Raw genomic sequence first — 14,908 nt, 5'->3', positions numbered from 1 at the left:
CCAATATTATTTGGCTGTGCAGGGATGTGTAGAATGACATCTAAGATAGGGTTGAGAAGAAGAACACATGAAAGGACAGAAATGCCTCTTATTAGACGGTCAACAAACGAAAATTTAGACGGAAGATTAAAAGTGTCCAACAATCAATAACAGTGGCTACTAACTAACAATTTTTATTATGGAGGATGTAAAGTGTTAATGCCTCAATAAGTCTAGGACCAAAAATGACATTAACTCTTAAAATAATGATACAAATGTTTCTTATTATCCAAACATAACAATAAACTTTAAAATCAACATAGTAATTATATAAATAAACTTTTTATAATGAGTAACTTTACATGATTTTGGTTCATGTGAGGTCAGGTCTTCCCGTGCGGTCAGTGCGGCATACACCATTAGGTATGCATAAATGCACCATACAATGTTCGAAACTACACTAGAATGAAATGGCAAAAAATACACCACACAAAAAAAATACACCACACATAAGGGTGTATTTACGAACACTGTGTGGTGCATTTATGCATACCTAATGGTGTATGCTATACTGACCGCACGGGGAGACCTGACCTACCTCACAGGAACCTGACCCTATATACATTATATAATTCTACTTAAAATTTAATAACACTAATGGTTCTTAGTATCATAACATTTACAACAATACTTATAAATTTTAGTACGGGTACCATCCTAGTAAACATAAAAATAAAAAAATATATATATAACCCGAAAAAGAGAAGTGGTTCATGAAATAAAATGGTTTTTGTCATTTAGCGTTTCTGATAACCGATAAGGAAGGGTTTAAGGCTGGCTGGCTTTTCTATCGCTGGTAGTTCTCTGCGACTGCGAGAGTGCGAGGTACAGAAAGAAGAGCACCGAAAAGGGGTTTACGAGTGATTCTCAGATGGGTGAAGGAAAGCAAGGAATCATGGCCGTTCAGTTGCCTAGCCAGAACCCTATTGAACAGTTTCAGGCCAAGTACAACGAACTCGCTAGCGGGGTCAAAGCCTGGCTATCCAAGCAGTCATTGCCCGTCGAAGCCGCTTTCGTCACTGCCGCCAGCGCCGCCCAGGGCGGTGTAATCGGCGCTATTCTGGGAAATCTCAGCCCTGACCTCCAGCCTACTCCTCCTCCCGGGGCCAATCTCGATCCCAACGCCATGGCCACCTTTAACCAAGCCCAGGTCCAAATTTCTATCCCTACGAATGAATTTATATTTTCGTTATATTATACTCCGTATATTGCTTGAAATTCGATAGATGGTAGGTTTAGATTTTAAGCAATCATTATTGTGTGGTGGACCATAGAAAGTATATTGTTTGTGTACATGAATTACATTATTTGAGTATTATAAAGTAAATTATTTTGTATACTATCAAATAATGTACATTTAATATACAAATGATGAAATTTTAGTATATTATAAATGTGCCTTCTATTCAGGGAAAGTACACTATTTGAATATTTAAAAGTACATTATTATATTATATTATAGAATTAAAAGTACATTATATTATAGAATGTACATTCAGTACACAAATAATGAACTTTTAGTATATTAAAAAGTACTTTTTTTTTTCAGCATTGTGTGAACTCTATACAATAATTTGCCGATTTTAAGATGCATAAACTAATATGTTGAGCTCTAACCAATGTAATCTGATCAGGCTCTTACAGGTGGTCCCTTGGTACAAGCTCGAAATTTTGCTGTCATGACTGGGGTGAATGCTGGCATTTCTTGTGTCTTGAAAAGGGTGAGAGGCAAGGAGGATGTTCAGTCAAGGTAGGATATACTTTTTCTTACAAAATGCAAATTAGGTTGCTCTCATGTCATGTAGTTTTGCTATGTCACATTTTGAGCTGCTTTGCAGAGGCAGCATAGTAGCTACAAACGTGTGCTTGCATATCCATTCTACTACTTTGCACTAAGTTGACATAAAAAAATTTCATGACTAACTATTTTCTAAAGAAATGGTACTTTCTACTTTCCATTACTTGTGAAGGGTATCTGCTTTGTTCTTCTAAATTGTACATCATCAAGAAGCATGTTAATTTTGTTTTACAGGTCATCGTTAAGTGCTTGTTTTCTGTTTCCTATATGGTTATTGACTTATTGTACCTTGGTTTGTCATATTTGTTCATCTGAATGTAATTCAATTATGTGAGATTCCAAATGCCAATCAAGTTCAAGTTGTGTTGTCAAATGTTATGGTCATGTTTCATTCAATTGTAAAAATCTATGTAAATGTAGTGAAAAGGAAGGAGATAGGTTGAAGAAGGAGAGAGAGAGGAAGAAGAGAATTATTTCATAATTTTCACTTACAAATAGGACTTATCACTTCTTATTCCTAAGTCCTAACATTTCTTCACATTCTTAACAAATTGTCATTTTCATGATTGATGCTGTCAGGGAAAAAAATTTACTGTTTTTATTAGGCACAAGTAGACAATGCTCTTAGATAAAGAGAAGTTGAGATTGGTTTTGAAGGGATATGCTCCTTTCCTTAACTCAGCATGTTTTTGAATAGTTAGCCGAATATTCCTTTTTTTTTTTTTTTTTTCTGGCTATTGTACTCGTTTGTCCTTTAAAAATTTTATTTTATTTTTTTGTGGGGTGAGCAATTGAGCATGCTTTTCTCTCTCAGCTTGAAGTGCTCAAGAAGTTATCTTTTTCCTCTGAATATTCCTTTTTCTTTCATTCATTTTCTACTTTAGATAAGCATGCTTAGGCCTAGCTGAGATGTTGATCAGTTGCTTCTTTAAATGTGCACATCTCCTTTAACATTTCATAATATATTGTAGAGATTTTGCTTTTCCCCTATTTGTTTACTGTCTGAATGAACATACAATCAGCAGTTTGGCTATAAACTTGTCGCTGCTTTATCATGTAGTTTGAGACTATCTTTGCTTATCTGGTTTTCATTATTTCTCTGATCTTGCATTGTTGCAATGTTGTGTTACTTATATATCTTGAATTCTTTATTGCAGTATGGCAGCTGCTTTTGGGTCTGGAGTCATGTATTCATTAGTTAGCGGCATGGGTGGCCCAGATGTAGTTCCTGCTGCTTTGACGTCTGGAGTTTTCTTTGCACTTGTTCAAGGTGGTCTTTTCAAGGTAATTGCCTGACTTGAAGTAATCATGAGCTCAATAATTACAACCCCTCAGCTCAAAAGAATATATAAAAACAGAGAATCTCTTGGTACTGCTAAGTAATTAAAGTCTGTATATGTTTGCTATTTTACCTTTCTGATTCAGAATCATCCTTCCCCAAGGAAACTGTTATCACATGACACTTAACTTGAGTTCTTCACTTCGCTAGCCTTTTCTTTGCAATCCTTTCCATATATGCCCTTTATTTGTCCAGTGCTTGCTTGGATGTACATGCAATATATGATGCACAAGCTTTATAATGTCGTTCAATAATGAAACACTTTTGCTTTGAAATTTATCCTGGAAGTTTTGTTTGTTTTGTATCCAGTATCATCTTTAATGAATGGTGGGGAAATGTGGAAGTGCCATCTATAGGCTCTTTTAAAAATACACAGGCATGCCAATGACCTTGTGGTCTAGTGGCACGAAGTGGCTCTCCCAAATGGGAGGCCATGGATGGGTTCGATCCTCAGTGGGGTCGGTATTGAGTTATTGACTCTTTCTGCTTCCGTAGGTGGGGTTGGTATTGACTCTTTGTGTTTTAGTAAGTTGAGAAAGTAGTTATGAACATATACTATATTGTAACAGAGTCAGTAGTACTTAAAAAAAAAAAATAGACAGGCATCTTACTTTAGGTTTTGCATTCGATTCCAATATGAATTAATTGGGTTTGGAATTCTATTCATGCAGCTAGGACAGCAATTTTCACAGCCACCAGCAGAAGACATGCAGTACGTTAAAACTAGATCACTATTGTCTGGACTTGGCCTAGAAAAATACGAGAAAAATTTTAAGCGTGGCTTGTTGACAGATACCACTTTACCTTTGCTCACTGATAGGTAAGCTTGTTTTTACCATGCAATTGCTTTTACATTTTGGCAGGACGCCTCATCTGTTGTCGTTCATTTTCAGTGCACTTAAAGACGTGAGCATTCCTCCTGGACCAAGGCTTCTCATCCTTGATCAAGTACATAGGTATGAGCAATGCACTATTTGGAGTATGTAGTTTTAAAATTGGATGCTACTCAACCTTGAACTCTTTTTTTTCCCCTTCTTTAGGAACCCTGATTTTAGACGCAAATGAAGTGGCTGCTAGCTAGGGATCCACTTATGGAGTTAGCAGAGTATGTTTGAATGTTGAGAAATTTGTTATACTCTAATACTCATGATTCCTGTATTTTAACTTGGCATATTTTTATATGAAAGGTGTTGCCATTTCAGCTAATGCCCTCCCTCTCTCCCCTAATGCCCACCCACCCACCCACCCACTCACCCACCCACTTCTGGCTTGTCCTCCAGTTTCGGGGCAAATTATACCATGGACCATAGTCTACTTTGCATTGTAGACCTTGGTCCAAAAATAACGTTCAGATTCTGTATCTATAGTTGACACATTCTGTACCTGCAATTGATAGTTTCTGTACATGTAGCTATCATATTATGTGTCAGGAATTATCAAGTAAGATTTTGTATCTATAGTTGACACATTTTGTAGTTGCAATTGATAGTTTTTGTACCTGTAGGCTGTAGCTATCATATTATCTGTTAGCAATTATCAAGTTATTTGTTTACATGTACAGAAACTGTTAACGGTAAGTACAGAATGTGTTAACTGAAGGTACAGAATTTTTTTATCAGGGTTCACAATCAATATGAACCCTGGTCCATGGTATAACAATTGGAATTTGCACACACACACACACCATGCAAAGTCACCATGTTTATTTGTGCTTACATGTTTGAATTAATGAAAAGCTGGAACGTTACACATCCATTTGTTTCTGAGAAGTATGTAATAGAATGTAGGCTCCTTAAGGAGTAAAGCTGGTGCTGAATATATTTGGTGTTTTTGCCATACAGAGGCTTATGTGGACAATGTATCTGCATTTTTCTTGCTGACTGGCTACGATGAAACATTAACTAGATGTTGGATTCTGATATTAGTTATTGATTGACTGATTGGCCTGCTACTCACTAGACAATGTATTTAGAACTTGTGTTTTTTTACATGACAGAATTTTCTAATAAATTTCAGAAGCTTTTTGATATGTTTGGTTAAATATACATAGTATGCTTTGAGTTATTCCTTACACTGGAGAGTTATAATATTTAAGTTAGAAGTTAAAACTTTTTAAATTATAGGGGGGATTGGATGGACCTCCTAATTTTAAGTTTATACAACAACGTGTAACTCTTTAAGACATATTGTTTGCATTCTTAATTTAATGGTGGTATGTGCTAAATATATACAAAGGTGGTCTGTTAATAGTGATCTGTTTGGATTTGTATGTTTGTAAAGCATCCTCAATAGTGAGGTTTTTTAGAATGGTTTTTAAGGTGCCAAATAAGAGAGAGAAGAGAAGAAAATGTGAGAAAAAAAAAAAAGGAAAAAAAAAATTTGAAAAAAAAGAGTATCTGGGTGCCTTTTGTGTGCCTCACACGAGCTGGCGGCTCCCCTCTCTCTTTTGGTGGGATCCACAAATATGCAAAAACTTGGGTTTTTGTAGGAGGAGCTTAAACTCTCTCTTTCATATGGCAAAAGGGTTTGAAAAAAATCAAGAAAAATTCTCCTATTGGGGATGTCCTTAGAGAAAGTTGAAAGGTTAAAGTTGATTATATGGTACTTAGATAAGTGTTCCTAATCAATGAAGGGTGGGTATGAATAAAGTTCATTATACCTATTAAAGGTTAAAGTTGGTGGACATTAATATTTTGCCTTTGTAATGTTCTCTAAAGTTAGGGTGTTCAATCGGTTAACCGAACCGAATTAATCGAAGTTTTTTTTTTTAACCGTTAACCGAATCGAAGTTTGCTCTACCGAATTTACCGAATCGAAATTTTTTTCAGTTAATCGGTCGGTTAACCGAACTTTTTAAAGTTAAAAATTTAAAATTCTAAAAATAACACTTAAAATAATTAATGCAATTAAAATAAAATACATGTCATAATAAATTCATAACAAAATAAAAAAAAATATGAATTATAAACTCCAAACATCCATAACTTCAAATTAGTATTTATATTTATATTAAAAATTTCGGTTAACCGACCTTTTGAACCGAATTAACCGTTAACCGAAATTTTAAAATTCCTTTAACCATTAATCGAACCGAAAAAATTCGGTTCGAAAACGGTTAATCGAACTTTGTCGGTTCGGGCGGTTAACCGAAAATTATCCGAAGTTTGCACACCCCTACTCTGAAGATTGCAATTCAAAAAAGAGGTAAAGGCAATAGCTTCAGAAATAAGATGGTTGTGTTTGGTTGTATAGGTATTGTTACAAAATAACACTCGTTCCTTAAATTTACCTTGTACAATTGTATATTTGAGCACTCAAATAAAAAGTCATGAATCACGTCTTTATGATTAATTTAATTTTGACCATACTAAAGAAGTCATAAGGCAGTGACCTAAGACTACCTCAATGGGGGACCACAACTTATGAAGAAAAGGATTGAAAGTGTTACATATAGAATCTTATGTAAGAATTTATGTTAGAGGGAGTCTTTGGCTATCATGTGATTTAGTTAGCGAAAGGATTTATTTTCCAGCTGCAATCACGCTTGACATTAAAGTTTGAATAGTAAAATATTTAATACGGAGTACTTTTTATCTTTAAATATATTCTTCATGCCAAATAAAATTTTATAACCCATCATGACTAAGAAATCAAGAAATTTTAAATGAAAAATAGTCAAAGATTTAAAATTTACGATATGAAATTGCGTTCATGAAAACTTTTGGGGATTTAGAAAAGAGTCTATTAATATTTTCGACTAACAACAACGATTGTTGAAAAATTGAACGGTTAGAATGCCAGATGAGTAGCTAGATTTTGTTAGTCGTTTCGAAAATTTTTCATCATTGCCAATAAGCTAAGGGCAGATGTTTATGTTGAAAATTTATATCACGGACCAAGGTCCACATAGCATTATGGATCATGGATTGAAACGACGAGGTACATACAAAATTCATACTCGTAAGATACGAAATTTCATAACACAAGACACAAAAAATCACAACACAAGACACATACACATGTTATATATTTAATTTACTTATTTTTTAAAATCTAATTGACGTACACAATTTGTGTTCACAGGCACAGAATTTCACAAAACACAAGACACAATTTCATAACATAAGACACAATTGCTAATTTGTTTTAGGTACAGACTTTATATTCCTAACGTACAGAATTTCATAACGCAAATAAATAAAAAAACTCACAACATAAGACACAGACATGCACCAGGGTCCACAATGCACAGTAAACCTTGATCCATGGTATAAGCATTAGTTTATGTCGGCAAATTATTCTGTGGACTCAGGTCCACCTTGCAAGGTGGATCTAGTCCAAAGATACACAATTTACATACTAAATGTTCACAATTTACCTTTTAAAAATTCACAATTTATTATGACCCTATATTATATTTACAAATTCTCAAAACTTAAAAATACAATTTATATTCTAGATATTCGTAATTCTAATATTAAAAATACATAATTTAGGACCACGGTCCACCTTACAAGGTGGACACTGGTGCATTGTATAACTATTGCAAAACATATCTCAGAACAATTTTGTAAGAATTAAGGTTACTTTTTGAGGAACCAAAATATTAATTAAACTATTAACCCAAATTGTTGGATGGTGCAGTGGAGTTGGAACAAAATACCAAAGTCCAGTGTGCCTAGCGACTAATATGCAGCAGAAAGCGAAAGAAACTCTGAAGTAGTCTTCACGAATGCAACAAATGCAAGCTCCAAATTTGTTTAGATTCACTTTAAATCATTCAAATTAAGAATTTGAAATAAATATTTTACATGCATACTTAATTTCACCATCTCTAATATAAAGTTTCATCAAACTTATATCACTGAATTACAAAACTGTGACGAATATTGAAAATATTTTCACACCCAGTGCAATATCTTCAAAGTGCAAGAAAACATATAATCACAAGTTCACAACTCAATAGACTAAGACAGTTGGTACACAATTATCTAAACAACGAGAATGACTCTGATCTCTTATGTGTACGATGAGAACTGTAGGAAACTGTATATTATAAACTATCATTACAACTATACATAGAGGTGATATATATACAAAAGGAATCATAGGAGACTACAATAGAGAGTCATATAATGACTCAAATACAAAGTCCTAATACTAGTCCTAATACTCCCCCTCAAGCGCATGGTATACTTGTAACATGTAGCTTGTCTTTAAAAAAAGAAAATCTATGACTAGACAATGCTTTGGTGAATATGTCTACAAGTTGATCTTTAGTTGAGATGAAATTTACTTGTATTTCTCCAGCAGCAACTTTATTTCTCACAAAATGGTAGTCTATTTCTACGTGTTTGGTGCGTGCATGAAATATGGGATTGACGCACACACACACACACACACACACACACACACACACACACATATATATATATATATATATATATATATATATATATATATATATATAGCTCCAAGATTATCACACTATAACTTTGGAACAAAAATATTTGGGACATGAAGTTCACGTAACAGAGACATAATCCATGTTACCTCAGCACAATATCTGCTAGAGCTTTATATTCGGCCTCTGTAGAAGATCTAACAACAGTTCTTTGTTTCTTGCAGACTTATGACACAAGATTAGAACCAAGAAATACAGCAAAGCCACTTGTAGAATTTCTATCTTCTGGACAGTCAGCCCAGTCGGAATCAGAAAAGGCATGAATTTCTCTTGAAGTTGACTGCCTGACTCGTAAACCAAAATTAACAGTTCCTTTAATATATCTCAAGACTCTTTTAAGATGCTCCCAGTGAGTAATGGTAGGAGCATCATGTATCGACATAACTAGTTGACAGCAAAGGAAAGATTAGGACGAGTGATAGTTAAATACTATAGAGCACCTACTAAACTCCTGTACTGTGTGGCATCATCATATAAATCTGTGTTGGTACTCACGATTTTGGAGGAAGAAATAGGAGTAGACAATGGTTTACATTATGCCATTCCAGCACGTTTTAGAACGTCATGCATGTATCTCTGTTGCGAAAGAAAAATTTCATCTCTGCATTTAATTGCCTCAATTCCAAGAAAAAATCCTGGTTCACCAAGATCTCTAATTTTAAACACAACAAAGAGTTTTGCAATTAGTTGAGTGATTAGGTCCTGATTATTTCCCATCATAAGTATATCATCCACATAAACCAACAGATATACACAATCAGATCCCTATGAGTGGCATTCAAAAAAAAAAAAATATCCCTATGAGTGATAAAATAGAGACACGTCCATTTTGTATGCCTGAAAACCAATAGATAGTAGAAAAGTGTGTAAACGATTAAACCAAGCCCTAGGGGCTTGTTTTAGGCCATAAATAATTCTTTTTAGTAAGCAGACATGTTGGATGATGAGCATCAATATAACCTGGTGGTTGCTTCATGTACAAGGTCTCAGATAGATTTCCATTTAAGAAGCCATTATGAACATCAAGTTGTTTAATAAACCATCCAGACGATAGAGCCAGAGAAATGAGTAACCTGATTGTGGTTGGTTTAACCACTGGACTAAAAGTATTAAAGAAATCCTGACCGGGCACCTGGTTAAACCTCTTTGCTACAAGTCTTGCCTTATGCCTCTCAATGGATGCATCTGCCTTTCGTTTTGTACGAAAGACCCATTTACACCCAATAATGTTCAAACCTGGCTGAGACGGCACAAGTTGCCATGTCTGATATTGTAGAACAACATTAAATTCTTGGTCCATAGCCTCACGCCATTCTTGAAACTTAACTGCCTGTGTATAACAAGTAGGATCTGAAGAACACACTTGAACCGTTAAAGCCGTTGGAGGAGCCTGAGAGCGACTGCGAGTGTTCATCTCGTGAGTTCAAACTATAGATTTAACGGATTTACCTCGAGGATGACCGCGAGGCAACTTGGCAGGTTGATCCGTTGGCTCAGGCGGTTCGTGCTTGGGCACATCTGGCGGGTTAGCATTGGTGTGAGGCGGTGATGGCGGTGTGTCGTCGCTGTTGTGTAGATCAGAAGGTGCAACGGGTGGAATCGAGACATTCCTGCCGCGGGGGGGGGGGGGGGGGGTGCAGCTGGTGGTGTGTGGTGAAGAACAGATTCAGCCCAGGGAATATTTTCCACAGGTTGAGAAGACTGCACAATAGTGTTAGGAAGGATAAACTGTCTCATCAAACCTTACATGCCTGCACACATAAATCTTGTTTGTCTGTAAGTCCATGCTCCTATACCCCATAAACGACTCAGGATAACTTAGGAAGACACATGGAGATAACTGGTATGAGAGTTTGTGACGATTATATGGCCTGAGATATGGATAACATAGACACCCAAAGACACGAAGAAAAGAATATGAGGGATTGGAAGTATGCACTTTAAAATGAGGACTCAGATTATTTAATACAACAGATGACATTTTATTGATTAAATAAACTGCAGTTTCAAAGGCATAATCCCAGAATTTATATGGAACAGAGGCACGGGCTAGAAGAGCCAGACCTGTTTCAACTATGTGTCTATGTTTTCTTTCGACACGACCGTTTTGTTCATGGGTGTAGGCACATGATTGTCTATGAATGATACCTAATTGAGTAAAGGAATGATGTAATTTCTTGTACTCAGCTCCTAGATTAGATTGAATGGCTTTAATCTTTCTATTAAAAAATCGTTCAACCATTGTACGAAATTATCAAAGATAACATACAGATCAGATTTTAATTTCATGGGAAAATACCAATTCAAATATAGCGAGTATAATCATCGACGAAAATAACGAAATAACGATAGCCATCAATTGATTAAAGAGGAGCTGGACCCCGAATATCTGTGTATATTAAATCAAGAACACTGGAACTGGAAGACGCTATACGTGCCAATGGGAATCGAGAGGATTTGCCCAATTGACACGCATTACATAGACTAGAATTACTAGACCCACTAACTGAACAAGACTGAAGAATGCGAAGTAAAACACGATGATGTGGATGCCCTAAACGATCATGCCACACTGAAAAAGTAGTATGAGCTTAAAGGAGAGCGGAGGGAGATGTTTTGGTAATTGGAAGTCTGTAAAGGCCCCCATGACTATAGCCTTTAAGCAGAATTTCCTTGGTGTTGATATCCTTCACAACAAAAAAAAAAGGGTGAAACTCAAAGAACACTTTATTATGTAAGGCAAATTTGTGAACATATAATAAAATTGTAGACACACTAGGAACATGAAGGATATTAGACAATTGGAAGGAACGAGACGGGGTATTAAAGGAAGCATGACTTACATGACTAATAGAAAGACCCTTACCATCACCAACACGCAATGTGTCAAACCCGTGTATTCCTCCGATGTAGATATGGCTGCAATATCTGGAATCACATGATTGGTAGCTCCAGTGTCAGGAATTCATGTCTGTGAGTCATTAAGATTTGAATTTGTGGTTTAATACATCAAATTTGCTTGTGGAGGAGGATCATAACGGTTGTAACATGTTACAACTGAGTGCCCCGTACGACCACATAATTGGCAAACTATCGGACCATTGTTACCACCACTGAAACCACGCCCACGGTGGACAGTACCTCTGCCGGAATTCGACCGGTCACCGTTGCCTCCACGCTGACCGCTGGAATTTTGACCTCGGCCGCCTCGGTTATTACCGCGACCACCACGACGGTTTTGACCGCCTCTGCCGCCGCGCTGCACGGCAAACGCCGCTGGCGGACCGCTAGGAACATTCCCCCGGATGAACTCTTGACCACCAAGAAAATCAGCGAGCTCACCTAGGGTTACGGGTTAACCGCGAACTGAGAGAGATGCGGTTAGATTTTGAAACTCCGGCCGTAAACCCCGAAACACATAAAGATTCATCTCGTCTAGCCCAACTGGCCTACCGACCAAGACAAGATCCTCCAAAATAACACGGGCACGACCAATATAATCAGCAACTATTGAATCTCCCTGGCTCAGAGATTGTAGTTGGCCACGGAAATTTAACGAGCGGGCGCGAGATGCGGAAGCCAAATATTGTTCAATTGACTCCCAAACCTCCCGTGACGTACGACGACCAACGGTGAGGTGCATAACTTCTTCACTGAGAGAAGAAATTAACATAGACATAAGAGCCCGATCATGCCGAAACCATGTTGCATGATCGGGATTTGGCGTCGGCAAACCTCCTTTGACGGCGAGAAAGAATGGCGGCGGACTGGGATTGGTCCCATCAAAGAACGACATGAGACCATGTCCATCAAGAAACGGTATGACTTGAGTTCTCCAAAACAGGTAATTTTTATGGGTAAGCTTAATACTGATAAAGTGATGAGCAGTAGAAAGCGAAGAAACAACAGAGCTAGCGGAAAACGTGATGACTGCATTGGAAACCGTCCGTTCGGAGGAGTTAGCAGATTCGTCAGCCATTGGAATAGAGGAAAAACCCCTAGCTTAACTGATACCAGATGAGAACTGTAGGAGACTGTATATTATAAACTGTCATTACAACTATACATAGAGGGGGTATATATACAAGAGGAATCATAGGAAGATTGGAATAGGGAGTCATATAATGACCCAAATATAAAGTCCTAATATGTACAACATGTTCCAAATTTGGATTAGTTTCATAATAATCATCATCTTCATTTCTTCTTTGCATTTGATTATTCAACTTGAGATATTCTTCCCAGATATCCTATTAGATACAAAACATATAACGAGAGAAAATCAAATATATAGGATCAAATACATAACTTAAAATTAAATATAATCAATAGCTATATATCCTCTTCATCATACAAAATTTGTTTAAGTACAAGATTACATACAGAAAATGGGGGACTGCAATGTAATAAAACATGCAATGAGAAAGGAAAAATAACATAATAATTAAATAGGATATATGCAAATATATAGAATAGTTGACAACCAATTAATTTGTCACTCAATTCTAACATACATCCATACCTTAGCTTGCCATTCAATATGTGAAGGTAGAGACTCTTCTATGTGTGTACATTGTGATTCATCTGATTTTGATCTACATAAAAAAAGAGAATTTCAAAATGAAAAAAGTGAAATGTGATGAGAATTGAAGGAGAAAACTACAATGGATTTTGTAAAGAAAATTAGCATTATTATATTTAATAGAAAAATAAATGCAGAAATAATAGCTTCTAACCTAAAAAAATTCCATATCTAGTTTCCCTTTTAGATCTTTTAATATCCTCGGCAAAAGTAACAACGGAATGACAACACTGCTGCAACTCAATTGACTTCAAGGAATAAATACCTTTCCTAAGCAGTTAAGATAACAAAATGAATATTTATTAGATCTCCATTGCTTGAGCGTATTATCTTCAAGAAGCAAGAATTCTAAATTATAAAATCTGTAAGTGTAAATATATTGCACATTTAAACCTCTTTATTATTGGTTTAGATTAGTTGTCAGAGTAGTCCTGGATTAGTCACGTCGTCTGGAGTAGTTGACTGGATCAGCGCAAGAAAGTAATCCAGGAGGTATGAAACTTCTTCAAAGTATTTATTCAAGATCCTATCAATAGGGAGATCTAAATCTAATGGAGCAGCCGAAATCAAGGAAGAAGAGTGCATGTTTTGAGGATCAAAACATCCTTTACAACCTATATATAATGCTACCTTAATTAGCATTTGATCATACACTCTTTCACATAGCTTTACTCTGAAAATCTTGGTGCATCTATACCAAATCTATACTGTACTATTGAGTGTGAAGAAAGGCTCGTAATCAGATCATGAAGCAATGAAGATCGCCTGCACATCGGATCCACTGGAGTAGGTTCTGGAGTAGTTATAGATTATACTTTAGTGTGTAATTAACTCTCCTCTTGTACTCCGTTTTTATCATAGTGGATTTGGGTTGATGTGAGTGGCCCCGTAGACGTAGGAGTGAGGCTCCAAACTGCGTGAACATATCCTGGTGCATGCTTTCTTTTACTGCTATTTATTTTATGTTCGTTCGTATATCTGGAGTATGTTTGCATCTAGTCCAGCGTTATAATTGAAATAAAATTAAAGTGCTTAAAGATAAATCTTGCATTCAAGACTCACGTGCTTTTTCAATTGGTATCAGAGCCCGGGGACTTAAATTACTAGTCTAACCGATCTGGCTATCACGTGTTTTTTGAACTCAAGATCTCAGTATTTTCTGTTTTTATTTATTTATGCTTGTCTGGTTTACTTGTTGCTCACTGTGCATTGAGTCTTACAGCATGGAACGACATAGAGCACCTCCAGAACTAACAGGTGACAACTATGCGTACTGGAAGGCCCGCACCAAAATGCATCTACGAGCTCAAGGGGAGAAGGTCTGGAGGGCTGTTCTCACTGGTTGGTCTCATCCTACCAAAGATGGAGACAATACAGGAGATCCTCCAGCCTTCAAACCAGAGGAAGAATGGACAGAGACTGAGATGACTACCGCAAGCTACAATCATAAAGCGTTAGATACGATTTTTTCTTTAATGCATGAGAGTCAATTTACCATTGTTGCAGGGTGTGATTCGGCTAAAGAAGCTTGGGATGCCTTGGAAACCACCTATGAAGGAACCGCATCGGTTAAACAATCCAAGTTACAAATGGTTCAAAAAGATTTTGAAGATCTAAAGATGAAAGATGATGAAACTATAGTTGATTTCCATGCTCGGGTACAAGAACTAGCCAATAGAGAAAGCA

The 14,908-nt window shown here is 36.4% G+C and overlaps 1 protein-coding gene across 2 annotated transcripts; it reads left to right on the top strand.

Annotated features, from left to right (window-relative positions):
• The first annotated feature begins 782 nt into the window (after positions 1-782).
• Positions 783-5,205, top strand: LOC109175059. Of its 2 annotated transcripts, XM_019324317.1 has the most exons (7): positions 783-1,189; positions 1,674-1,789; positions 2,995-3,121; positions 3,848-3,996; positions 4,070-4,132; positions 4,217-4,281; positions 5,018-5,205. In XM_019324317.1, exons 1-6 carry the CDS (start codon positions 911-913, stop codon positions 4,239-4,241), a joined length of 759 nt encoding a protein of 252 aa, XP_019179862.1. In that variant the 5' UTR covers positions 783-910; the 3' UTR covers positions 4,242-4,281; positions 5,018-5,205. The 2 variants fall into 2 exon arrangements, with proteins under 2 accessions (XP_019179862.1, XP_019179861.1); XM_019324316.1 differs by lacking the exon at positions 5,018-5,205 and having other exon boundaries at positions 4,217-4,382.
• Positions 5,206-14,908: the final 9,703 nt, after the last annotated feature.

The sequence above is a fragment of the Ipomoea nil genome, unplaced genomic scaffold (assembly GCF_001879475.1).
Source record: "Ipomoea nil cultivar Tokyo-kokei standard unplaced genomic scaffold, Asagao_1.1 scaffold0681, whole genome shotgun sequence".
Classification (NCBI taxonomy): Eukaryota; Viridiplantae; Streptophyta; class Magnoliopsida; order Solanales; family Convolvulaceae; genus Ipomoea; species Ipomoea nil.
The sequence above is the reverse complement of the archived record's forward strand: the minus strand, read 5'-3'. Positions and strand labels throughout refer to the sequence as shown.

Bases quoted from the DNA above. Each gene is read 5' to 3' on its own strand.
- LOC109175059 (XM_019324317.1), top strand. From the start codon at position 911: ATGGGTGAAGGAAAGCAAGGAATCATGGCCGTTCAGTTGCCTAGCCAG. The intron at 1,790-2,994 runs GTAGGATATACT...TCTTTATTGCAG, and splicing joins AAGGAGGATGTTCAGTCAAG to TATGGCAGCTGCTTTTGGGT. The intron at 3,122-3,847 runs GTAATTGCCTGA...CTATTCATGCAG, and splicing joins TTCAAGGTGGTCTTTTCAAG to CTAGGACAGCAATTTTCACA.